The 24,432-nt window shown below is 42.3% G+C and overlaps 1 protein-coding gene and 1 long non-coding RNA gene across 5 annotated transcripts in view; one reads left to right on the top strand and one right to left on the bottom strand.

The window, feature by feature from the left end:
• SLC9A7 (solute carrier family 9 member A7) overlaps window positions 1-24,432 on the top strand; it is a 115,420-nt gene that overhangs the window by 44,434 nt on the left and 46,554 nt on the right. For all 4 annotated transcript variants that reach the window (XR_002099871.1, XM_019529429.1, XM_019529426.1 and 1 more), the window contains exons 2-5: window positions 17,744-17,943; window positions 19,083-19,160; window positions 20,318-20,394; window positions 21,314-21,426. Coding sequence is in view for 3 of the 4 variants with exons in the window: in XM_019529429.1 (XP_019384974.1) it covers window positions 17,744-17,943; window positions 19,083-19,160; window positions 20,318-20,394; window positions 21,314-21,426 (468 nt within the window). In the remaining variant the exon portion in view is untranslated. The remainder of the gene's footprint in view (window positions 1-17,743; window positions 17,944-19,082; window positions 19,161-20,317; window positions 20,395-21,313; window positions 21,427-24,432) is intronic.
• Window positions 8,291-24,432, bottom strand: part of LOC109306151 — a 20,895-nt gene continuing 4,753 nt past the window's right edge. The window contains exons 2-3 of the long non-coding RNA XR_002099872.1: window positions 17,773-17,776; window positions 8,291-8,383 (exon numbers count right to left, since the gene is read on the bottom strand). This is a non-coding gene — a long non-coding RNA (uncharacterized LOC109306151). The remainder of the gene's footprint in view (window positions 8,384-17,772; window positions 17,777-24,432) is intronic.

Genomic DNA, 24,432 nt, shown 5'->3' on the forward strand with positions numbered 1-24,432 from the left:
CTTGCTGGGGTTGTTTGACCCCAGTACTCTTTCCTGCCATGGCAGGGGGTCAGACTAGATGATCTGCTCAGGTCCCTTCTGACCCTACAACTGTGAAACTCTATTTTTATAAGATATATACAAAAAAATTATAAATACATTTATATTTCATATGTTATACAATATTGTATACAATACACTAATATAAATACTTTTATAATAAATACTTGAAGAACTCCTTAAAGTAACTTTTTACTTAACAAGTTTGAGAAATACTCCTGTACAACAGGGCTGGACGAGTGGCACAGGATCGGTTCGTGAGCCCACAGACTGGCCTCATCCTCTGGATCCCAGAGCGTGGGGCTGTTATAGCACTGACACCACTTGTTGTGGTACCCTGGACCAGCACAGTGTCCTGCATGCAGTGCTTCCTAGCCTGGGACCCATGCATCACTGGCAGCATGTGCTAGACTGGTTCATTGCGCTGTGTACAGTGTGTGGGGGCAGTCTGGCACATGCTCCAGGCAGCCTGCAGTCCAGTCTAAGACCTCTGAACATTATCACAAGCTAGGTGATAGGCCTCTGAATTTTTGACACCCCTGCTCTAAACCATATGAGCAGGATGCTATTACTATCTCCTGGACCTTTTTCCAAAATTCTTCATTGTGAATTTTCATGTGAAAGTAGCATAGAGAATTAAGGCTGGAAAGGACTTCAAGATGTCATCTAGTCCAACTGAGAATCAAAGCTGTGACCTTGGGGAAGTAACATTAAGAGTGTACCAGCTTCTCTGCAAATAACTTCCAGTCCATGGGGAAATTGAGGATTTGCTAAAGAGGGATGCAGCAAATGTTCCTCCACCCCAGATCATGGTGGGGTGGGGTAAGACATAGCTGGAGCCCCTAGGCTGGCAGTGGAGCTAGTGAGGGAGCAGGCGCACAAAGTGGGACCTGTCCACTGCTGCCAGTACCACTCTCCCTGCCTGATTTGGCGTAAGGGAGCCCCAGAGCTGCTCCTGCCCCGCTGTAGTTGGGGGCTGTGGGGAGCGGCTGCACAGGGTGCCAATCTCAGCCAGGTCAGTGACAGCAGCATGCAGGTTCCTCTTCCAGTGCCTGCTCCCTGCCTATCTCTCCCCACTCCCTCCGTGCATGTCCCCTGCTGGTTAGGAGCAGGTGCTGAAAGGAGGTACCTGCACACTGCTGCTGTTGTCCTGGCCAAGCCCAGCTCCCTGCATAGGTGCTTCTAGCAGCCTGTGGCTAAAGTGGCTCTGGGCCTCCCTCCAAGCTGCAGAGAATAGTGGTGACAGCAGGTAGGTTCCTTTTAATGCCTGTTCCTAGCCAGTGGGGATCATGGGGGAGGGAGAAGGTTCAGGAAAAGGAAACTGTCCTACTGCTGCTACTATCCCCTGCCAAGTCGGGCAGCCCAGGGCTGGACCTGGCACGAATGGCTCTGGGGCTCCCCTGTGCCTGGGTCAGCCAGGCAGCAAAAGGGGGGTTGTGTGACCACACTGCCACATCCCTCTGGATCCTCAGTTTCAGCCCATGTTTTTCTCATGGTTTAAAAATGCTATTTTCGTCCCATACTAGAGAACTTCTCCTTTCATGTTCACATGCATGAGAACTGCCCGTGGTTTGTCAGAGTGCCTCATCTGTTTGTTGAAGTCCTCAGGGCTTTTACATTTGAATTCTCAGTGTATTAGGAGTTTTGCTCATCTGTTCAGTTTAAATGTAATTTTTTTTTTTTTAGTCTAGAGTGCAATACTTCTCTTTTCTTGGCTGTCAGTAAAAGGAAACTAAAATGCAAGTATCGTAAAACTAGCATAAACTGTTAATGGCTTTTAAAGGAAGTTCATTAAGTAAGTGTTTTGCTGACCTTTTTGGGCTGTAATGTTATTTGTAGAAGCTTGTATTTTTAATAGGGAACAGAATTCCCTTTAAACAGCTATTCATTGTCCATTTAATATAAATGGTCCCTGTCTAACACTTATCCTCCCCTACCCCCTTAAACTTTTAAGGTGAATGGATGTGTTCATGTTGACTGATGGGCAAAATGCCACACAGCTTCAGGGCAGGAAAAGAGAGACAGGATAAAGCAACATTTCCAGTGTACGTGAGGGAGGCCAAGCTTGGAAAGGGTAAAGAAAAAAGAACAAACCTTGTCATAGGACAGAAGTCATAATCAAAATCTCGGCTTTGCATCTAAGCCTTATTTTTTAGTTCATAAAGTTAAACTCTAGGAGGAAGATGAGGTCCAGCCATTCCCAAGTGGATGAGTCATTTGTTCACTTGGGGGACTTCTCTTCAGCTGTGCTTCCCAGAATTTGTTGATCAGTGAGCCACTCTCAAATCCTGAATTTTTAAGAGACTTGGATATCCCCCTCAAACTGCACACATACATCATGCAGTCTCAAATGGATCAGGGCTGGACCTGGATCCAGAGCCAGTCACAGCAGCTGCCTGCCCCTGACTGTACTCAAAACCAGGATGAAATTTCTTTTTCCCTAAGTAGAATGGGAAAAAACCTCTCATCTTGGATTTCAGTGAATATAATATTTAGCATTTGGGGGTTTTGGTCATGTGATGGGGAGGGGCTGTGAGGTTGTGCTGCATTTGGAGAGGGGGGCACATTGCAGAGCCCCTTGTGATCACGTGGTCTGATGAGATCTATGGGCCACTTTCCAGGGCTTGGGGCAGTTTTTGCTTCTTAGATGTCACAATGGAGAACAGCTCTACCCGACCATCAAACTGGAGCTTGAGGACAGTCCAGATTCAAGCACTGTGGGTTGTGCCCATGGTGCTTTCAGTAAAATAAGTCTGTCTGCAGTTTTTTTTCTTCTGTTGAGAATAAAGTTGACAAAGTATGTGGTGTCAGACACCAAGCCGGTAATTCTTTTGTAGCACTACCTCATCTTCTTCCTCCCTCTCCCATTCTCTCTTTTTTTTCTTTTTTCCCCCCAGACAGCTTCTACTGAAGCACATTTTGGTGCAATTCCTACTTAAATTACACTTCAAGAGTTCAGGGTCATTTTGGAGAGGAAAACATTCTTCTCCTCACTATTATTTAGATCATCATATGCTAGCACATGACTTAAAAATAAGAAGCTTGTTGTAATGACTCATACTTTCCCTTGGGATAACTATCTGCTGGTGAGCAGTGTTGACAGATTTAGGTTATCTGAGCATATAAACCAAAAATTTGTCTATGTGTTTTTGCATCAGATAACTGCTTTGAACAGACTTCTCTTAATTTTTTTTTTTTTATGTGGTGAGGGATTTTTTTCCCCTGTGGCTGAAACTGATACTGGCACGTGTAGCTTAGAGCAGGAGTTTTCAACCTTTTTTTGGTCAGTGACTCTCCAGTAGCTGGTCGGGAAGCGGGAGTCCCCCAGTGGCCAGTCAATGAGTGGGGGGCGAAGGAGGGGTCTCCTAGCGGCTGGTCGACGAGTGAAACCAGAAGTGCTGGCAGCTTCTCTGCGCTGCTGCCGCAATCCCCCTAAGGCCTTCCAAAGTACCCCCAGGATTACGCATACCCCTGGCTTAGAGGAAGTGGCTTGATTTATATCGTACAGTGGAAGTCTGGCATATGTGTTACTCTGTCAATCATTTTGTCAGAATCTTTTGCAAAGAACGCTTCTGAACTTAAAAAAAAATTTACTTCTCTAAACTAGATTTAGAATGTGTTTTGTCTTATTTGAAAAGACCGAATGCATAGGTAAACTAAAGGATTGTGTTGGAAGTGATGCGTTAGCAGTGATCGATTTGTATGTCAAATGAAAAATTAAATGGCTTTTGCAAACGTTTATACTATCTTGATAGGAGAGTTAAAGGTGCAGAGTTGGTTTCACAACTTACTATTTCTCTAGTCTTGTATAGAAGATGTGCATTCGAGGCCCCCTCTACCCATGTAGGTAGAAGCATGATTGGCTCTAACGCATGATCCACACAACTGTGCCTCCTGCTATGTCATGTGAGGCGCGCGATTGTGGGATCGCCTATTAGATCCAGTCATGCCTCACCGTGTCGGGGGAGCCTGATCCAGGGCTCCCCTTGCGCTGGCAAGAAGCCGACTCCCACAGCTGAGATCACCCTTTGAGTAGGCTCCCAGCCTCAGAGGCCACGTGAGACAGTCGGGGCTGAGACCCACATCAGTTGTGGGATTTTCCATCCTGACTGCACAGGAAATACATCTGGGACTGAGAGCCTTGTATGGGCCAGGAATTTCAGGCACCCCTGAGCCTTGAAGATCATGGCAGCCATGATCCCCAGGGTTCTGGTATTAATGGTGGGCATGGTGCATCCCTGTGACTGGGAGCCCCGTCACCTGATGGAGCTCCCAGCCACAGGGGAGACCCTGCTCCACATGCAAATTTATAGCTCAGTAGTGACCAGCTAAAAAGTTAGCACACATTTTTGAAGTCTAACTTCATAACTGGTTGGAGCTTTTTATGGCGTGATAGGTACTTTGCACATGTGGCTGGTCTTAAGGTAATTGTGCAATTAACCAATTAATTGTGTGATACCTGTAATGTGTAGAGGGTGTCTGAGTCTGTTTCTTGTCCCTTTTGGATTAACAGGAAGTGGGAATGTCTCATGTTCCTTGTTTGACTTGCACATCCCCATTAGCTTTTCTAGGGCCTTGTTGCTCCGTAAGTCACACTGGCAAACCTTTATATGGACATAATGAAACCACAAACTAAACAGACTAGAAGGAAGTGCGCTGTTATGCTTGCATGACTGCAAAGCAAAGGCAAAAGAGATTATAATAGTGAATTTTGAAGGCAGTTTGGACAGTGAAGAGAGCAAGAGAATAGGGTGCAAGGTGCCACATGCAGAACGTATTTCAAAGTGTGCAGAGAGTTCTTGGGGTTGGGAGGAGAATGCGTTATTGCAGCTTTGCTTTTCTGCTAATACTTTATTTTTCAGACACCTACCTAACTGCAGGGAGGTGCGTAAGATAATTGAAAGGTAGTATCTGAGTGAAAAGTAGAGTGTTCCAATTGTATGTTAATTCTTATTGTTCTTTTGTAAATATGTATGAGAGCCAAGGCTACTTTTCTTAGGATATGGTTGTAAAGCTACGGCTATACTTCCCAGTTGCTGGATACGTTCTAGTGCAGAGCATGTTGGGCTGCCTTCTTGTTCTAACAATCTTATCTGTGAAGAATTGGTGTGAAAGCTCGCAAAAGAAGGAAGGTGATTGTGGCTTTGTTGGAGTTTTAGAAATGGTTTGACTGACTAATTGGGGGTTTTTTGAAGCTAGTGAATTCCATGAGTATCTTTTCAGAATTTGGGTTTGACTGCTTACTTGAAATTTGTTTGTGATTTTGGTGAAGTCGAAGGCTTGTCTGCCTCATTAAGCCTACGGAAGCATCTCAGTAGAAAGGAATTGAATTGCATGTATTGACTGAGCACTGGTCTGTTTGTACTATTTGGTAAATTGCTGAGGTGGCCCTTAGGAAAAAATATTTTTTTAATAAAGAATGGTATCTTCATAGACACCCTCATGCTTGTCCTTGGATTACTGTTACATTTGTCTGAAGAGTATTACTTTACTTTAATTTTACCACTTAAATTCATACGTTTGTCTGAAGCATGTGTGGGTTAAACGGAAAATGCTCTGTATGTGTTGTCTGCATTAGTAGATTGATCTGTAGTATGTTAGGGTGTGACTGTCTAGTGCATTAGTTACTCCACGTTAATTCCCAGTGTGGACATCTTGCACTTGATACATGTGAAGCAGTTCTCACTTTAAAAGTTGAGTGTGCTACATTGGGCCAAAGGCAATTTTGGAGCATAATGGTGGTAGCATTTTGTGTAATTTTTTTTTAGTTTTCTACATGGCAGTTATTTGGTAGTCTGCAGCATTTTTGGCACTTATGTGCAGGTAGCCTTTCAATTCCTGGTGGTGTAATGACATGCATTGACAACTATGTAGACATGCACCTGCACAGAAACAAGATGGAGGAGGAGGCCACCCCTCCTGTGTGTTTTCCCTTGCAGCAGCTGGGGGCTTTGGCGGCAGTTGCTTTTCCCTGCCAGCTGCAGACACTTGCGCTGTGCCTTGCAGGGGAAAAGTGGCAGCAACAGGAATTTTCCCTGTGAGGCCATTGGCAAAAGCAGTGGCAGCAGCTGAGCCCTAATGTCCACCCCCTGTGTGTCAGCGCACCTCTGACCCAAATTGGGCCAGTCCAGCCTGCAGCCTGGAAAGGTGCCGATACCTGTTATAAACCAGCAGCTGCTGATCTTCTGGCCTCGGCTAATGCTTCCCTAGGGTTCATAAGAGTGCTTCACTGTACTCTGTTCTTCACTAAAAAAGAAATAAGATGATGATGAAAAAGCAACCCTGTGTCTTCCTAAGATATACTTGTCTGTAGGTGTTATATTAAAGGTCTAACTTGATGTTCCAAGTTTAACATCTATAGGCTCTTAGGGGTTTTTTGGTCGCAGCTCCTCAATTATTACATATCATTTCATGTGAAAGGTTGAAACTTCCCAGTTGGCAAATTTTGAGCATCAGCTCACAGGCTTCTGAGCCTTCAGATTAACATAAAATATATTAGGGATACCTTTTTTTTGTTTGTTTCAGGTCATTTATAATAACATAAATCTTGAGACATGCAATCAAATATTTTAACCCACAAATAAGGACATTAAGATTCATTGTATATTGACTGTACATTGTTATAATTAACATTTCTCTTCTTTAACAAAATGTTTAAACATAACTGTAACGTGATATCTATATATTTGATATTCTTTTTTTCCCTTTTCCCTGTCCCTTAATTGGAAAACCAGATGTTCTGAGGAAGGCAAATGGAGGTAGGGATTTCAGAAGATGTAAAGGATGGGGAAGCCAGAGGAAAATGGAGATATAATTTAAGTATTAATTCATTTTGATATGTATCCTTTTCCAATATCTTTTGTTCCTATTAATATTTTCATATGAACTGTAGTCTTGTGTATCAATAATTTTAGTATTTTTCTTGGGTTTTTTTCCTGTACAAACTCGATATACTATTACTTTTATCCCCTTTTTGTGATTTTTGTTTTGTTTTTGCTAGTATTGCTCTCACAAAATAGGTTAAATTCTCTGTGTGTTTGTATATGTATTACTTTTCCCCCAGTTATCGATGGGAGGAACTTGTTGCCTTGGTCAGAGATTTAGATTGTTTTTTGGGCTTCTACTTTATGCAAATGTGATGCATGTTTTCCCTGTCAGATATCTTTAATGGACTTTCTTTACCTGCTGTCTAACCAACTTCTTCTATCTGTTCCTTCTCATATGCTCCTTCAGAGAACGGCTTGTGAAGAAGGAAAATGGCTGACTTAAGACTTAAAAGTTGTGAAATTTTTCTGCTGCTTTCTTTTGGATACAGTTGTCCTTGAGATGTGTGCCACCCAGACAAAGTGTCTGAGCCTTCTCAATAGGTTTTCCTCCCATTAAAAATCTGTGTGTTCAGTATGGAGGAGAAGCAGGCCATGGGTCAGGGCAAAAGTGAAGGTTGTTGTTGATGTGTGATGAGGAGGACATCAGAAATGGAAGAACAGTATAAATATACTAGGACAAAACCATGAGTTAAAGGCATTAGTTACTTAAGAAGTATTTATCACAGAATGAAGCTAAAAGGTAAATTTTCATTGGACAGTAGTATTCTGTTTTCCAGATATATTCAGTCCCCAACCACCTGGCCAGAACTAGGAAAAATCTGGTCCTTAGTCCTACTCTCTTCCTTGACTAGGTCCTATGAGAGGAAGTAAAATTTGAGCACTTCACATTGCAGCATGATCCAATTACCTGCTCATCAGCTTATCTATTTCAACAGGTCACCATCTCCTGTAGAAATTTTGTTTTAGCCACCATTTGTTTTAAAAGCAACTACTAATGCAATAGCTGAATGAAACAAATACAGTGTGGTAACCATGACTCTTGCCGGCAGTCACGTTTAGAAGACAGAAACAAATTCTGGTGTTGAAGCTACAGCTAACCACTGCTCAGCCAGTCAGTCATCATCAGGAGTGTGCTGTGCCCTTTGCAGCTGCCAGGCAGGCAGGGGGCACCTTGCCAAGGCAGCACGGGGTTCCCAGTGATGGCACCAAGCCTCCCTACCCGGACCTGCTCTGCTCTGCCCTGCTGTGCCAGGTCCCACCTGCTGGGCTGCGGAGGCCCCAGAAGGAGGGCAATGAGGCAGGGAGCCCAAACCTGCAGCGGGCAGCCCACACCAGCCCCCTTCCCCACATAGACTCTGCTCCAGCTGTGGCACCTGTGGGGGAGAGGGAGCCAGGCTCTGGGCTCCGCGTTCCACTTGGCTGCAGAGCTGCCTCCTGCGGGTGGCGGCTGGGGTTTGGGCACTGCTACGGGGGCAGGGAACTGTGGACTTGGGTCCCTGACCCCATAGCCCTGGCAGCTGGGGGCCCCCTTCGGCAGGGCTAGGGTGGCAAGAGGCTGTGGTTCAGGAGTGAGGGTCACCAGCAGGGCTTGGGGGCTGTGCCTTGTGAGTGAAGAGCTTGGACCTGTGTCCTGGTGAGTATAGGAGACGGGGAGCTCTGATTTTTCATGTTAAGAAAACCCCAAATCACCATCATTTGTAGGTACTCGGAATTAGAAGTTATTTTATTATAATGATTGAGGCACTGGTGAACTTCCAAATTGCTTTAAAATTGTAAGTATATCAATAAAACATTGTGTTCGGTTGATACCTATATATACAGTGACATTTCATTTAAATAGCTGATTTTGGTTTTTAAACAGAAGTTGTGTTTTTATCAGAAAATCTGCAATTTTTAAACGCAGAAAACCAGGATCCCTGCTCACTAACAAGTTACCAGCAGTCAATATTTTCAGTACCGATGTTCAGAACATCAGTCAGGCCCCCAAAAATCCTAAGACTGCCTTTAAAATAATGATCTTTTAAAGGAAAAAACCCCAAATTTGGCTTAATATTATGGCTCCTTTCAGGGCCCTCCCAAGGGAGTGGGGCGCAAATAGGGGTCCTGCATTTTGGGGGGGCCCTGCAGAACCCAGTGGATCAGCGTGGCTAGTCTGCACTGCCTCCGTTTTCGCATCCAGCCGCTCAGTGCCCGCCCCTTCCCCCACCTGCCGCCACTGAATCTGTCACCTCTGGACGCTCAGCACTACCCCCCCTCCTCACTGCTGAATCCGCTGCCGGCTTCCTCGTTTCGGGGGGTGGGGCTCCGCACAGGCTGATTTGCCCCAGGCCCTGTACCCTGTTCAAGTCGTCTCTGCCTCCTTTATAAATGTTGGCTCTTCAGTTTTTGAATCATTAGTGTACAGTCGGATCATATTTTTCAAGCTTTTTCTGTAAAACCGAAAGGACTAGAAACTTTTTAATGAACAAGTCTTTAAGAAACATGGAACATCGTGGGCTGACCATGCTAAGTAGATTACTGTAATTCATGTACTACAGTAATTTACCTACAGTTTCCTTTCCTGTTTCTTCTTATTTGTACACTCTTCTGGAAATGTGTATAGATGTATAAGTTAAAGTCTGTTCGGAGATTTGATTAAAAATTGTGTGTTGGTAAGGCTTGAAATCCAATTAAACCAAACTATACAAGGGAGAAAAATTTTAGTATTCCAGGATTCTGAATTAAATACTTATTGAACTGATGTTTAATTTACAAAAATGACAAAAATCTGTATATTCAGTATGGTAGAAAAAGGGGCATCTTGGTTGTAATTGCAAGACATGTCAATGTAGCAATATAATTCAATTTTATGATATCTGGATGCTTTCAGTAGCTGAAGGCTACTGATCATAGAAGTCATTGGCTGTTTAGGGCCAGCCCCCCTGAAAATAGTTTTAAATACATAAATTGGAATTTTACTCTGAGAAGGGACTTCTTGCAAAAACACCACCTTTATTAATAATTTGTTCTTTTGGGTCTGTTCAGATTTGGTTCAACTTGCTTTAGTGACTTCTGTCCTCAAATATAAATAAATATAACCTTTTTAAGTGGTCTTGCTCAAAATGTGGGACTGATCTGTAAAATCTATTTAACACCTATTTAACACTCGACGTTAGTGGTGATGTTGAGCACTTCATGATACTGTTTCTGGAGCCAAATCAACATGAGTGCTGATTGTGTGCTTAACAGACAGAAAATACTGTCTTGAATGCTTGCTGTGCAAGACAAGAACAGCCTAGATTAGTAGTTCCTAGCCTTCGAGCTCCACGGGCCAGACTAGTAGAGTGGACCTGGTATGTGGGGTCAGTCCACAAATGCAGTCCTATGTGCCACCTGCATCCTACACGCCAAGTGTTGCCATGTTTTGACTTGATTCCGTATGCCACCAAATTTCTGGGTCTGTGGGGAGCCTTCTGGGCCAGAAGATACAAGTTTATGGGCTGGATCTAGATTGCAGGCTGGAGGTTGAGCACCACTGGCCTAGGTCATGCACAGAGGGTTTGATGTTTCCTACAGGCTTATCAAAAAGACTGTCCATCTCAAGACTCTGCTTGTTTTGAATGATAACCTAAATGTGACCTCTGACTAATTAGTCTTGCTGTCATCAGAGTCGAGCCATTTCCATGGAGTCCATGCATGATATAGCTTAGCCTTTTTTTACGGTTTTGTCAGAATTTCCTTTTGCTACAGTGCATTATTTAGAGGCACTAAAATCACGCACTGTATTTATGGTCCTGGAATGTTTTGGTTCTTTTGTGAGCTAAAACCTCCTCCTACACATCTTCAGACAAATATCTCCTCTATTAATCCTGGTCCATAATTAACTCTTTACCAAAGAATCCAAGTAAGGAAATAAATTTCAGGCTATGTACTGATTTTTCTATGTCACCTTGTGTTTTTGGAAGTCTTCAGTCCCTTTCTATTACGCTGTTATTAGCAGGGATCCTGGTTTCCTTTGATTTAAAAAAAAAATTGGAAATTCTCTAATAAAAACACCCCCCCAAAATCTGTTGTTAAAGGCCCCCCTGGCCCTACTGGTGCCCCTCACTCCCCCCCTACAGTCTCCTCAGCCCTCCTGGTGTGCCTCTTTCACGTGTGCACATTTATGGGTGTACATGTGGGTATGCTTGTGTGCCTGCGTGTGTGGACGCTGGACACGCTCTCATTGGGAGATGGCTGGGGGCTGAGGGAGCTGGGGAAGTGTGGGAGGAAGATGTGGAGTAGCCCACAGGCTGGCTGCACATGGATTGTGAGTCGTGCTATCGGCCCTTAAGGGAAGCTGTATATGGAGGAGCTGAGCCCGGTCTGGCTGATAGCACCACTCGGGTTCCATGCGCAGCCAGCCTGGCACTCTGGCCAGGAACGGGGAGGCTGCCAAACCCTTGCTCCCAGATAGCTGCAAACCTCTCCACTCCCTCAGCCCCCATCCCTGCCAGTCAACCCCCCAGCTCCCTACAAGTTCCACCTACCACTTCATAGGCTCCGGAAGAAAAGTGAGCCTAATCCAAAACTTGGGACTGACTAAAAGCCTTAGGCCTCGCCCCTCCACCTCTCCTTCCTCCTCTGGGCAGGGTTGGGGCTTTCCCACCCTTTTTGCAATCAGCTCTTGTAGGCTGGAACTCAGCCTGCTTGTGGAGCATTATGCAAAGGGGAAATCTGCGGGTTTCTCTGTTAAAAGGGGAAATCCGTGTTTTCTCTGATAAAAACAGGAAATCCATGGTTTTCTCCACTTTTCCATGGGAAATGGAAAACCCGGATCCCTGATCATTAGATACATGGGTCTTGTGGGTTTCTGCTTAGTGTTAACATTCCAAAAATGAATGCTAGAGGCAAGACTGCTCATTAAGCCTTTCTAAATCTGGCTTTTTTCTTCCATTAGACTCGAAGCTCAAGTTTGGTCACATTTCTTCAGGAACTGGATGAAGCCATTTACTAAAAGAGAATTTATAAAAGATGAACTTGTATTCCTTGTGCTATGTAAACTCAAGTATAGAGCTTGTAAATAACCTTCCTGATGGTGTGAATCAAAACATTTAATCTGAGTCTCTTTCACAAGTTGTACATATGCTATCCTATTAGATGAGTAAGTCTAATGACACAACACAAAGAAAAAATGCCATGCATTTGAAATGCTGAAGGGGGGAACAGACAGACATAAAACATGAGTTTCAAAGCTATATTTATTCATATGGCAGCTTGTTTTATCAGAAAATAAAATGTTTCTGTTATGCTTGCCATTAAGCAGTCTGAAAACATTTTGATAGATACTAATCTTAGAATTATAGAAAAGTAGGGCTGGAGGCAAGCTCAGGAGGTCATCTTGTCCAGTGGGGGGCAATCTTTTTTGCATGCATGCTACAAATTACCCCTCCATTCTGCCAGAGTATCATTCTGATCCCCTTCCCCTGTGTTATCTGCTGCTCTGTTTTCTGTTCTCTGCATGATCTGCTGCTCCACTTTCTGCTTCCTCTCCTATCTGTCGCTGTGCAGCCTGTCCCTTCCCTGAGCTGCCATGTGCCAAGCTTGTGTGCTGCATGTTGATCATTCTTGATCCAACCCTCTGCTCAAGGCAGGATCACCCATTTTATCTATCCCAAGCAAGTGTTCATCTAACCTGTTCTTAAATTCACAAACAACCCTCTTGCGTAACTACCAGGCATAATGAATGCCTCAAACAACAAAAACACCCTTACTTTGTCACATGAAGGCACTACTGTTGCTGAATTCAGCTTTTCTGTACCTGAGTTTCTTGATGTGTATAGTGCACCCACTTGACCCAGTATGTGAAGAGATTCGATCATTTGTGAGCCTGCTTGCCTAATATAGAAGCCAGTCCTGTGCTTGGTCGCAAGACCGTTTTTCTCCTGCACCAATGTGGCAAACTCTATATAATTCTTGGAAGTTGGAAGGAAGCTTTTCAACAGAATATTTTGTGGTTGGAAAATTGCTAAGTCATTAAAAGTGACAAATTTTGTGCAAAGGGGACTCTCTTTTGACAGTTTGATATGAAATCCTAAAGAAGTAGGGCCAGAAGAGACCTCCACAGGTCATCCAACCCTCTACCTGAACTTTGGTGTTATTAGCGCCACGCTCTAACCAACTGACCTAATGGACTGCATTATAAAGAAACAAGAATCTGTTTTGGTATGGTAAAAAGACCTAGTTTGGCATTTTTCAGAATGAAACATTTTGGTCTTCTATGAGATGCTTTTCCCATTTCAAAATGTGTTTAGAAGTTGAAGTGCTCTAAACAGAACTGTTGATTGACCCTGTCCTCCTCCCGCGTACCAGCATTATGGTGTAATGGGATCTGATACTCAATCCCACAATCATACCTCTTGGAGGGGAAGGGGGAGGTGATTTTGTTTTCGGGAAATTTTGAAACTTGGTTTTATTCTACTTTGGAAAGGAGGTATGGGTTTGGGTGGAGCCCTAAAGTAGCAGATTGGAAATCCATTTCCCATCTACCTGTAGTCATTCCCATCTGGTATAGTTATATTATCTAGGTAGAACATAAGAATGCTAGGAGGAATTAATTTCCCTGACTTCCTACAACTCCAAATAAACTATCCCTCACTAGCTTCCTTAGTGGCTCCTTAGGGTTTTGTGTCAAAAGATAGGCTGTAAGTCTGTAACTGTGTCCACACAGTATGGAATTTGCAGTTGTCTTTGAGGTTATGCCTGTATATAGATACCTACAGATTTTTTTTAGTAGAAAATGTAATGATTGGGCCCAGATTAATTGCAGATCCCTCTCTGTAAGATCAGGTTTCTTTTCTAGTGATTTGTTTTAGCAGTAAATTAAGGAATAAGGCTAAGAATCCTGATTAGGCTGGTGATTGGTTTTATGAAATAGTATGAAACTCTTTTCTTGCTTATTCATATCTATTTCTACATATAATTATATATTTGTCACTATACTCCATCTGCACTGGTCTTCTGCCCCTCCCTTGTGTCAGGCTCTGTTGCTTCATGCGTTTCTACTACTGCAAACTCAGAAGGTAGAAGATGAACAACTTTTTGAGCAGGGACTGCTAGCTGTTACAGACACTCAGTCTTGGCTACAGCTTGCTGTTTCCAGACTCTGATGGGACAGAGTGCCTGAGACTACGAGGGAGTGCTGTCAGGGAGAGAATCGGATATTCCTATGCAGTATAAGACCACATGTAACTATCACTGGGTTTTGTGTTGACTCAGTTCAGAAGCATGTGAATTTAAGGTACTTTCCAGATACCCACTTTGATTTATATCGCTTCATATTGTATTAGTTATATCTGCATTTTCAGGATTAAGGAAAGTAGGTTTGACTTCTAAATACAAAGTAGTGGTTAAAAGTGGAATAAGTATATCTCACTGAAAATTTGTAAAATAACTGTCTTTTTTGATTACACAGCAACATACCCAGGAGAGTGGGTTAAATACAGTTCTATGATACAATTATGTCCAGCTCTGCAGTGACTGACTTGGCAAGGAGGCTCTGGGGCTTTCCACTGTATGTTTTTGAAGTGAGCTAAGTAGATAATCATAGTTTTTAGGTTGGCTTCAAAGAGGAAAATTCCCCTTGCTTTCACATCACAAAATTTAAAAAAAATCCAAGATGAAGTCTTAATCTCAATCATGTTATAGCTACAATCCCCCTGTAAGTTTCTCCTTCTACAACCTGCTTTTATGTTATGTATATAACATACAGTTTATGCAAAGAGCCTGTGAGAATACAGCTCAGTCCAGCTATTCCAAATTAGACAAAATATTCTATTTTTTTTTAAATTGTCCTCCCAGACCAAAAAAGCTTGGTATGGTGTTCTTTCACCACTTTCTGCATGTGTGAAGGAAGAGAATGGTGCAAAGTTGATAATGGAAACAACGGTATTGACTAGACTGTCCACTGCCTGTACTCCTGTGTATTGTTTCCAATGTACTTTTGTTGTAGTCCACTTTCCACAGTTTGCTACATTTTTATAATGTCCTTCATGTATAATTGCAAAATGCTTTGGGATTATTGAGATTAAGAGGTTAATTATAATCATCTGAACTACTGGTGTTAATAAAGACCATGTGCATGTGTGTTTGGAGAGGCTGCTGACAGACATTAGAAAGAAAGTGCAATGGGCTCTGAGGCACAATCCCAACCGTCATGCCTTGTGTATAGCAGGTGTGATTGTGGGGTTGAGCATCGGATCCCATCACACCATCATGCTGGTACAGGGGGAGTCTGGGATCATGATCATCCGATGAAGCTTTTGGCTGCAGGGGACACCATGCGCTCCTGCAGCTGGGAGCTCCAGTCATTGCTGGGGCACCCAGCTGTGGGTCTGCAGGGTGTCCTCTTGCGGCTGGGAACTCCAAACACTGACAGGACTCCTAGTCGCAGCCCCCAGACTGGTAGCCCCAGCAATGATCAGAGGTCCTAGTCGTGGTGGGGTACCCTATGCTCCCGTGGTTGGGTGCTCCCCCAGCTGGGGCACCCAGTTTGCTGACCAGTGCTCCCAGCTTCTGGAGAACACAGGTGTGTGCTCTGGAGGCTAGCAGTACTAGCCGCACATCAACTAAAGGCATGATAGGAACCAGTGACACAATTCTTACGCACATTTTGTGTAATAACTTATTCCTGGTTTTATCATGCTAATAGTTGAATGAATACGTGGCCAAGTTATTATTCAAGATGTGATTAACTGTAATCATGTCTTAAATGTAACGTGTCAGGGACCAGAGAGAAAGAGAGATTTGGATTTTTCAGTGCCAGCTTGTTGCTTCTGAGTCCTAAAGCAAACAATTTTACTTCTTGTTCCACATAAACTCACCACTTCTTCTGGATACTAGGCAAGGGAGCTTGGAAAATACAAGTAACATAATCTGCCAATGCCTTTTTAATTTTTCTACAGCCAACATTTTCTGTTGGTCAGGGAAGCAATAAGACCAGCAACCGACTGCCACCTAGTGCTGCATGTATGTATGTGCATGAGGGTTAGTGTTAGGGAGGGAGAGAGAAATGGCGATGAAAGAGAGACTTGCAGTAATTTATCATGCTGTCTGTTATTATTAAAAAAAAAAAAAAAAAAAGGATTTCTTAGTTTGAATTTAAAAGGATATATTTCTTTCCTTTTTGACTGTTCAAAACCTTGATGCCATAGAAATAAAAAGCCAGCCTTAAACTTCATTCTTTCTTCGGTTATTAGTTTGGTTTGCTTTAGTTGGTTATGATCTCATGAATGATATGCCTCTGGTCATAGGCTCCAGCCCCACAGCCAGTGATGGTGACTTCTAAACTTGGTGTTCAGGGGTGTTTTTGCTGCTGGCAAAGGGACCCTTTTTATCAATAAACTGCTGTGTTCACCCTGCAGTTTCCTCTGAAATGGTGATTAGTCGCAGGTAACGATTAGGGACCTACCTCAGTAATGGTGAGACAAAGGGTTTTTCTGCTTGTGGTGCACAGAGTCAATTTTGCAGGCATTTTTGCAGGGGCCCTGCCTCTTGGTGCTGATTGGCAGAGAGGCCCTGGGGGGTGGGGAGGAGGGATTAGGGAGAAGCTGTCATCTTGTCTGCTGCCCTTCATGCTGCCCCACCAGCCGGCACCTTCTTCTCCCAGCAATGAGGACTGCTGCCTCTCACTGGGGAGCCAGCATTTGATTTTTATTAAGTTTTCTTTTTGTTGATTTTTGTGGATTTCATGGAAAATCCCAGATTTCACAGTTTCTGTGAAATCCACGAAACTGCAAATTAAGTAGGTCCCTAGTGATGATGAAAATAACTTAAGTGTAGCAAAACTAATGGTAAATTCCATTTTGGTAGCCGCAATCAAAGCCACAGCCTTATTGTTGGCATTCTTGTGCATTCTTAATGTGGGATTAAAACCTTTATTGTTATGGCTCAGTACAAAGTAGAATAGGATGGAGCTGAGCCAAACCCCTACTCGGTACTTCTTCAGCCTCTTTCGGGGAGATTGTGGCACCTTGGAGACTAACTAGGACAGAGAGGCATAAGCTTTTGTAGAAGACAGCCTACTTTGTCAGATACTATGAATGGGTTTGTAGAAATCAGGGAATATTTTTGAGGGCAAAGATCATTCATACTTTATGCTTTACTTTTCACTGGTATTATTATTCTGTTGTCTGTAGTCTAGCTGTGTAATTTATCTTCTTCTGAAGCTTTAGTGCAGCTTCCAGAGGCTATGCCCCACTATAGCCTCTGCAGTGTTACTTTTGGGAAAGATGGAGATCCAGTTCTATCTGAAATAGGAATGATTTACAGCAAATAGCCTTGGTTAAAAACCAGAAGGCTTCTTGTTGTTTGTTTTCTGAATTATTAATTGCTAAATTTGCAGTACACAGAGAATAGCAGACAATACATGAAATACTAGATGCAGAAGTATAGCATTGACTGGTTCTAGACATGAAATGTGGCAAAATGTGATATGCTTGTTTCAGTTGAATAATTTGCAGGCTATTTTAACCTTGCTATTTGCAAAGTACTGAGGTACTTGCTATTATTGGATAATGACAATATGAAGAGAGAAAGATTTGTTTTAAAATATTTGGTATCCAGGGCAAATCTATACCACAGAAGAGGAAACTAGGAAAATAAAACATTTTCTATTTAAATTTTAACCTTGCTAGTCAAATTGAAAACTGTCTCTCTCAAACTTGATCTTCTTTGAGTATCGCCCCTTTTAGCAGAAACGTCCATAGTAGTGGGTCATTGCAAAATGCTTAGGTTGTGCATGGTTCACAAGATTTTCCTGTATATGTGAGTTACTGAGTGGAAGTAGAATTTAGAAACCGGACACAAAGGGAAGTTTGATACTGATTCATGTATTTAGAGGCTCTTAAAATCTCTTTCAGGACTCATTGTTGGGGTGATCCTGAGGTACGGCACTCCTTCAACCAGTGGTCACGATAAACCGTTCAGCTGCTCACAAGAGAATAGACTATTTACGACGCTCTTGATCAATGTCAGTGGAAAATTCTTTGAGTATACACTGAAGGGTGAAATAAGCCCTGGAAAAATCCACAACGTAGAACAAAATGACATGCTGCGAAAGGTGAGGTTTTTGTGACTAGTTATTGATCAATGTGGACTTCACCTGTTTCACACGGCTCTTTTTACCAAGACTTCTGGCACCCCAGTCAAAGCTGAGAGTTTAGCATGGTTTTTATTATCATATTTCCCAATGTAACAGAAGTATATCATTTATTCCCATTCAGAAGTACTTTCAGCATTGCAATGCCATTGGTAAAACTATGGTTGTGTCCTGATTTTTTTTTTTCCCCCCCCCCCCACAAATTCTTTAATTGAAGTTGGCATATGCTTCGTATCACCAAGACAGCGTATCAATAACTGGCTAACATTTAGGGAGCCCATTAAGGCTTTGACAGTACCTAAGGTCCAGCTCACTTCTATAATGCAAGGGGTTTTAAGCAGCTAACACTTAAGATATTTTTTAAATCCTTTTTTCTCCCTTATTAATATTTTTTTGTTTCCTGAATGAGTCCCTTAATCCTCCCCCCTATCAAAAGTAAAGTACCTGACACTGGGAATCTTATACAAGCTTTCAACCCTAAGTAAAATACAAAAGTTTTCTAGTAGCACTGATCAGTGATCACTGAATTTTCACACACATTAGTCGGCCATCTTCATTTTCATAGCTTTTTTCTTCCCGGTACAGTCTGACCTGGTTATTTTTAAAAACGTTTCACCTAAAGTTGTTTGGGATTATGGATGATCAGAATCTGACAGCTGGGCTTTCTGTGTGCAGGGTCACTTATGCATAGATCAAACTATGTAGGCTGTATTTAAAAAAATACCATTGCAACTATTAATAAAAAGTATTTAGAAATTGGCATAAGCATCATATTTTACCAACACAGGGGATCTTACCTAGCATTATTTGAACTGGAGCTTGTTTTATTGAAGGAAATGATTTCCAAGGTGGGCGGCTTAAAAACAGTTGAAGAACCTAGAATTTGTTATACTGCTATGTCAAAAATGTCCAAACATTGGTCACCATGGAAATCTTCATGAGATTTGCTTTTATACATTTATACTGTTACCTCCTGTTGTAAGGAAACTGTCTAGAAAATTAAAGTCAACCATTTCTGAAAGCAACATTTTAAGGATTTTATGACAGGAAGTTGGCATATTCTTCATTCTTTTTAATTAACTTTTACATTTGCTTTTTAGGTAACATTTGACCCAGAAGTTTTTTTCAACATTCTTTTGCCTCCTATTATTTTCCATGCTGGTTACAGCTTAAAGAAGGTAAGCTTACTTTCTAAAAACGTCATTTTTTCACTTAAGTCAGTGATGTCTAAGTGCACAAGCTCCATTAGTGATGCCTGCAAGAGAGCCTTTAATAGTACCTCCTGTAAGACCACAAAGTTTTGTACCCTGTGTCTAGACTGTTAGATAGTATTATTATTTACTACCAGATACCATATTTTCTCACATACAATGCACACTTTTTCTCAAAAAACAGCTGCTAGAAATTGGACTGTACTTCTTATATGAAAGAAGTACAGTAAGAACAGTTTCTGTCACTTACTGGACAAAAGCAAAAGTAAAGCCGGCAGATGATACACAGGGAGCAGACCAATGATCAGGCTTAGCTCCCTAGCTGCTGCTACTCAGTTACTACAAGGAAAAATCTTTTTTTTCCTTCATTTTCCCTTTCTAAAACAGCGTGTGTATCTTATTCCAGGATGTGATGTATGTGAGACAGTACGGTACATATAATGTTGTATTGATCATATATCATATTGCAGTGGTGTTTCCCTCTGAACATTGCTGTTGAATAAGCTAAATAAATTTAAATAATATCTGTAAAGGAATTGCTCTGTGTTCATTTGCATATGTTACAGGAAGTTACTTGGAGGAGCCCAAAACCAGCCTGTGCTGTGGATCCTCCTAAACATCGGAGAGTAGAACTCTTGGACTGTACTTTATGACTTGGAGTTATCCCATCCATTTACTTTCTTTTTAAACTCATAGCTGTCTATTATGTTAGTCACCAGGGGCTGCGTTGACAGGGGCGGGGTTTAAGCTATAGCCACCCCAAAATTCACCTTAGCTACTGCCCTGCTCCCAGTGCAGTGCAGACCCCCCTATTTTCTGTCTAGCCCACCTTGGCCCCCCACTGGAAGAGGCTGGTGCGACCTCCTGTCAGTCACCTATGCAGTGTGCTAGAGGTCTTTCACTCAGCCAGATTCACATAAGCTTTAAAACAACTTCAGATGTGGCACATTCAACAACTTTACATATCATAAAATCTATATTGTAATATTCAGACTAATTTCCTCCCACTGCACAAGACAGTTTCCATGTACTGAAATGCTGTGCTGCACTCTTCATTGGTAACTGAGTTTTTATCTGCCTTCCACATTTCATAGCTTTAATGTGCTATTTTTTTCTTTACACAGAGACACTTCTTCAGGAATCTGGGTTCTATTTTGGCTTATGCATTTTTAGGAACTGCAGTCTCTTGTTTCATTATTGGGTGAGTTTTGAGAGACAATTTAACTTGTATGCACAGATTCAAATTGCTTAAATAAGTGCTTTATCTCCCCAAAGTTCTGAATTCTACCAATAAGAAGGTTAATTAGGATTTTATTTGTATATCACACAGAAAAATGTCAGCCCTAAAATGATTCAGGGAAACGTCTTAGGAAAGTTCCTAGTACCAGACCATAGGAGCAGGATAATAACTTAATTTCTTTTTGGTTACATCTGAATTTCCAGTTCTAGACTCCTTCAGAACTCAGTTCATTTGGTTTAAATAGTCACCAGACAAGACTGCTAAATATTTTTATAGGAAATGGCTTTGGTAAGAATCTTGACTTTTAACGAAGTTCCCTTTATACCTTAAAAAATAAAAGGTTTGATTAAAGTAGTTTTGGATTGTGCGTATTTACCCTGTTAACATTGCCACACATTTCTGGCATGATGAGTTCTATAAGAGCATATTTGTAAGTATACAGCTTTTACATTGCATAGCTGACCCCCTTGTTTTGTTAGCTTAAGGCAACTTTGTTGTAAAGGATGAAAAAATACTTTAACAGCTGTTAGACTTCGAAATTCTTTCCTAAATGCTACATTGTTTATCAGAAGAAACTCAAGTAGGAGAAATTCTGGGATGAGATGCCTGGAAAGAAAAACTGTCCTTTGGACTATACCTTTTAATTGCATGGACAGATTGCATGTCTCACTTCTTGAGTTTTAGGTGACCTGTTTTGAAACATACTTCACTCTGGACTTCACCAATGAGGCAAAATCTATTAAGAGCTTGGTGCCAAACACTAGCTATGCAAAACAGAAAATGAATGGGGCAAGGCCTACCTAGACTGAGGTCATAGGATTTTATTTTTTTGATCTCACCAAGTGTTTGATAAGTACTGCTTTATCTGCTTTCACTACAGAAATCTCATGTACGGTGTTGTGAAACTAATGAAGTTGGTGGGACAACTCTCTGATAAATTTTACTACACAGATTGTCTCCTCTTTGGAGCGATCATATCTGCTACTGATCCAGGTACCCACTGTATAATTTGTTACTGAAGTTATTCCATTGCTAATACTTTCAGGATATACAGTAACAAGCCAAACTTTACTTCATTTTCAATTACTGTATTACAGAAGCTGTGTCTATGTACTGTACAAAGTATGTGTGTATATACTGGATGTAATAATTGATGGCATCTGACAGGTTCATACTGAGCTGTGCTGGTAACTGGCATAAGAGGCTAGGCTGCCGTACTGCAGAGAAGGATGTGGTGATACAGTGGACCATAAACTAAATATAAGCCAACAATTTGAGTAGTCTTGTTGCAAAGAAAACCAACAACATATTGGGCTGTACTAACAGGAGTGTCCCTTGCAAATCAAAGGAAGCAATTTTTTTCATCTCTATTCACCATCTGGTGAGGCCTCACCTGGAGCCCTCTGTCTAGTTTTGGGGCCCGTACTTCAAGAAGGATGTGGACAGATTGGAGAGAGTCCATCACAGAGCGACAGAAGTGATTAGTAGCCTGGAAAGCAAGATGTATGAGGAAAGGCTAAAAGAATAAGGGTTATTTAGCCTGGAGAAAAGAAGACTATGGGGGGATTTGATAACAGTCTTCAAATACCTGAAGGCCGATTTATAAAGAGGGTAGAAATAGACTTTCCTCTGTGGCCATAGGGGACAAGACTAGGAGCAATGGCCTCAAACTGCAGCAGAGGAAATTTAAGTTGGAGATTAAGAGGAACTTTCTGACTGTGAGGGTGGTCAAGCATTGGAACAAACTACCTAGAGAAGTTATCTCCATCCTTGAAGTTTTCAAGAGCAGGTTGGATAGAAACTTGGCTGGAATGGTTTAATCAGGGTTGCTCCTGCTTTGAGTGGAGGAGCAGGAGGGGCTGCACCAGATGACCATGTTGAGGTCCTTACCAGCCCGACTTTCCTATGATCCTACAAACGGCACATTTTGGGATAAATGTGTTTGTGACCTCACAGCAGTTGACACAGATTTTCACTTGAGGGTGGTTGCATTCCATTTCTGTTCTCTTCTATATGGAAACTGAAAATTACTGCAGGGTAATCTAGGGTGTGAACTAACAATGTGCTAATTACCCTGTAAATTAAAAGTTTATGTGCATATTCTGGCCCCATGGCAAAAGCCTGGCAGATTATCCCATTTTTACTGAACGGGGAGCTGCCCTGAATTTGCAACAGAAAAGAAGAATGCACCTTGGCTATCGCTGTGGAGTAGCTGGTGCATTGTATGTGCGCACCTTTAGCCTACCTTGCAGTAACATGTTTGTGTGCTGTACCACAGTGTACATAGCACGTGGATTTACAGGTTCATTCTCCTCTGCTTCAGACTGAAGTTTCTATTTTGAAGGGTAGTGTTAGAGTAATGTTGTAACTGTGATGAACCAGGAATTGTGTGAGGCAAGAATGTTTTGGAGAAAATATCTTTTATTGGACCAACTGCATAGATGGGATAAACTTAGACAAGCTTCTGAATGAGCTGGTGAGACTGCAGCTGGAGTACTGCTTCCAGGCACCACACTTTAACAAGGATGTGGACAAGCTTGAAAGAGTCCAAAGAAGAGCCACCCGTATGATTGGAGTCTTAAAAGGCAAGCCATATGAGGAAAGGCTGAGGGATTTGGGACCTTCAGCCTGAGGAAAAGAAGGCTGAGAGGGGACTTGTTAGCAGCTTACCGCTACAGTAGGGGAGTACACCAAGGGTTCAGTGAGCAACTGTTCACCAGGGTACCCAAGGGGAAAACTGCGAGTAATGGCCACAAACTCCTGGAAGACTGATTCAGGTTCAACATTAGAAAAAACTTCTTCACAGTCAGTGTGTCCAGACTGTGAAGTAAGCTCCCTCCAGAGGTGGTGCAATTGCCTATCCTGGAAATCTTCAAGAGGAGACTAGACAGTCACCTTGCTGGGGTCACCTGACCCTAATTATCTTTTTTGCTTGATCATTGGGTCCAGCCCCTTGCACCTTCCAAGGTCCCTTCTGGCCTGACAATTTATGAATGGAAGGAATTCTTTGTCAGGTCTGAAGAGAAAAGCCAACGCAGCTATTGTCAAGAGCAGTGGGTAGAGCTATGAAATTGGAGTGGGCAGAAATTCCCAGGGGGTAACAGACAAACAATTAGCAGAAGAAAAGAAGCTTGTTGGAGATCAAAACCTATCAAGGAAGAGGGGGGTCATTGTTATCATCTGTAGTTGTAGGAAGAATGTCAGGAGTCAGTAGGTTATAGCATGTCATAAAATCAATATTGCTGTCAGTCAGTTCAGTTTTAAAGAGGCTACTTCGAATGCTCAGCAACTTAATCCTCCTCTGCTTCAGTTAGTAAATGCTTACGTGTATAACACCCGGTCTGTTCCTGCCTGAATACTTCAGTAATGTTTTTTAAAAAGGACTGAAGTAATAAAGATATATGAGACAGTGTAGTTACCAGTGCACAGCTTTATGCTAACTCTTTCACTGCAAATGTGAATACTGAGTTGTACTGTTCAAAGAACACAGCTCTGACGGAATGGAATCATTTATGTTATAACCCAATGGTTTTGAGGTCTTCCTAGAAAAACTGTACATTTGCATACTCCCATGCATGCATGGCAGATCCACATATGATCGAGACTTTTCTAAAATGGTTAAAAATCCATCTTCAGCAGTCAGTTTGCCTAGGTAGTATGGCTCTTAATTAAACATGATGAAAATCTTGTTGATGCTGGTTTGAAATTGTATCACAGTTCTTGGTTTTGGCCTCTCCAAACAAGTTGGTAAATGTCTACTGCTTCCAGCTGACAATCACAATCACTGGCAGGATAAGCATAGGTGGCAGAAGGCTGAGACTAACAGGGCCTAGCCCCCACAAACTGAGCAGGTGACCACCGCCACAGTGCCATGCCCAGCACCCCCAGCACATCCTTTACCACTGCCACTCGCACAGCACCAGCATGCATCAGCCCTAGAACGGAGCAAGGGACAGAGTCAGGCAGGCGTGCTACACACTGCCCAGCCTGCTTCCCGCC

This window comes from Crocodylus porosus, unplaced genomic scaffold (assembly GCF_001723895.1).
Source record: "Crocodylus porosus isolate Cpor-Errol unplaced genomic scaffold, CroPor_comp1, whole genome shotgun sequence".
NCBI classification, from domain to species: domain Eukaryota; kingdom Metazoa; phylum Chordata; order Crocodylia; family Crocodylidae; genus Crocodylus; species Crocodylus porosus.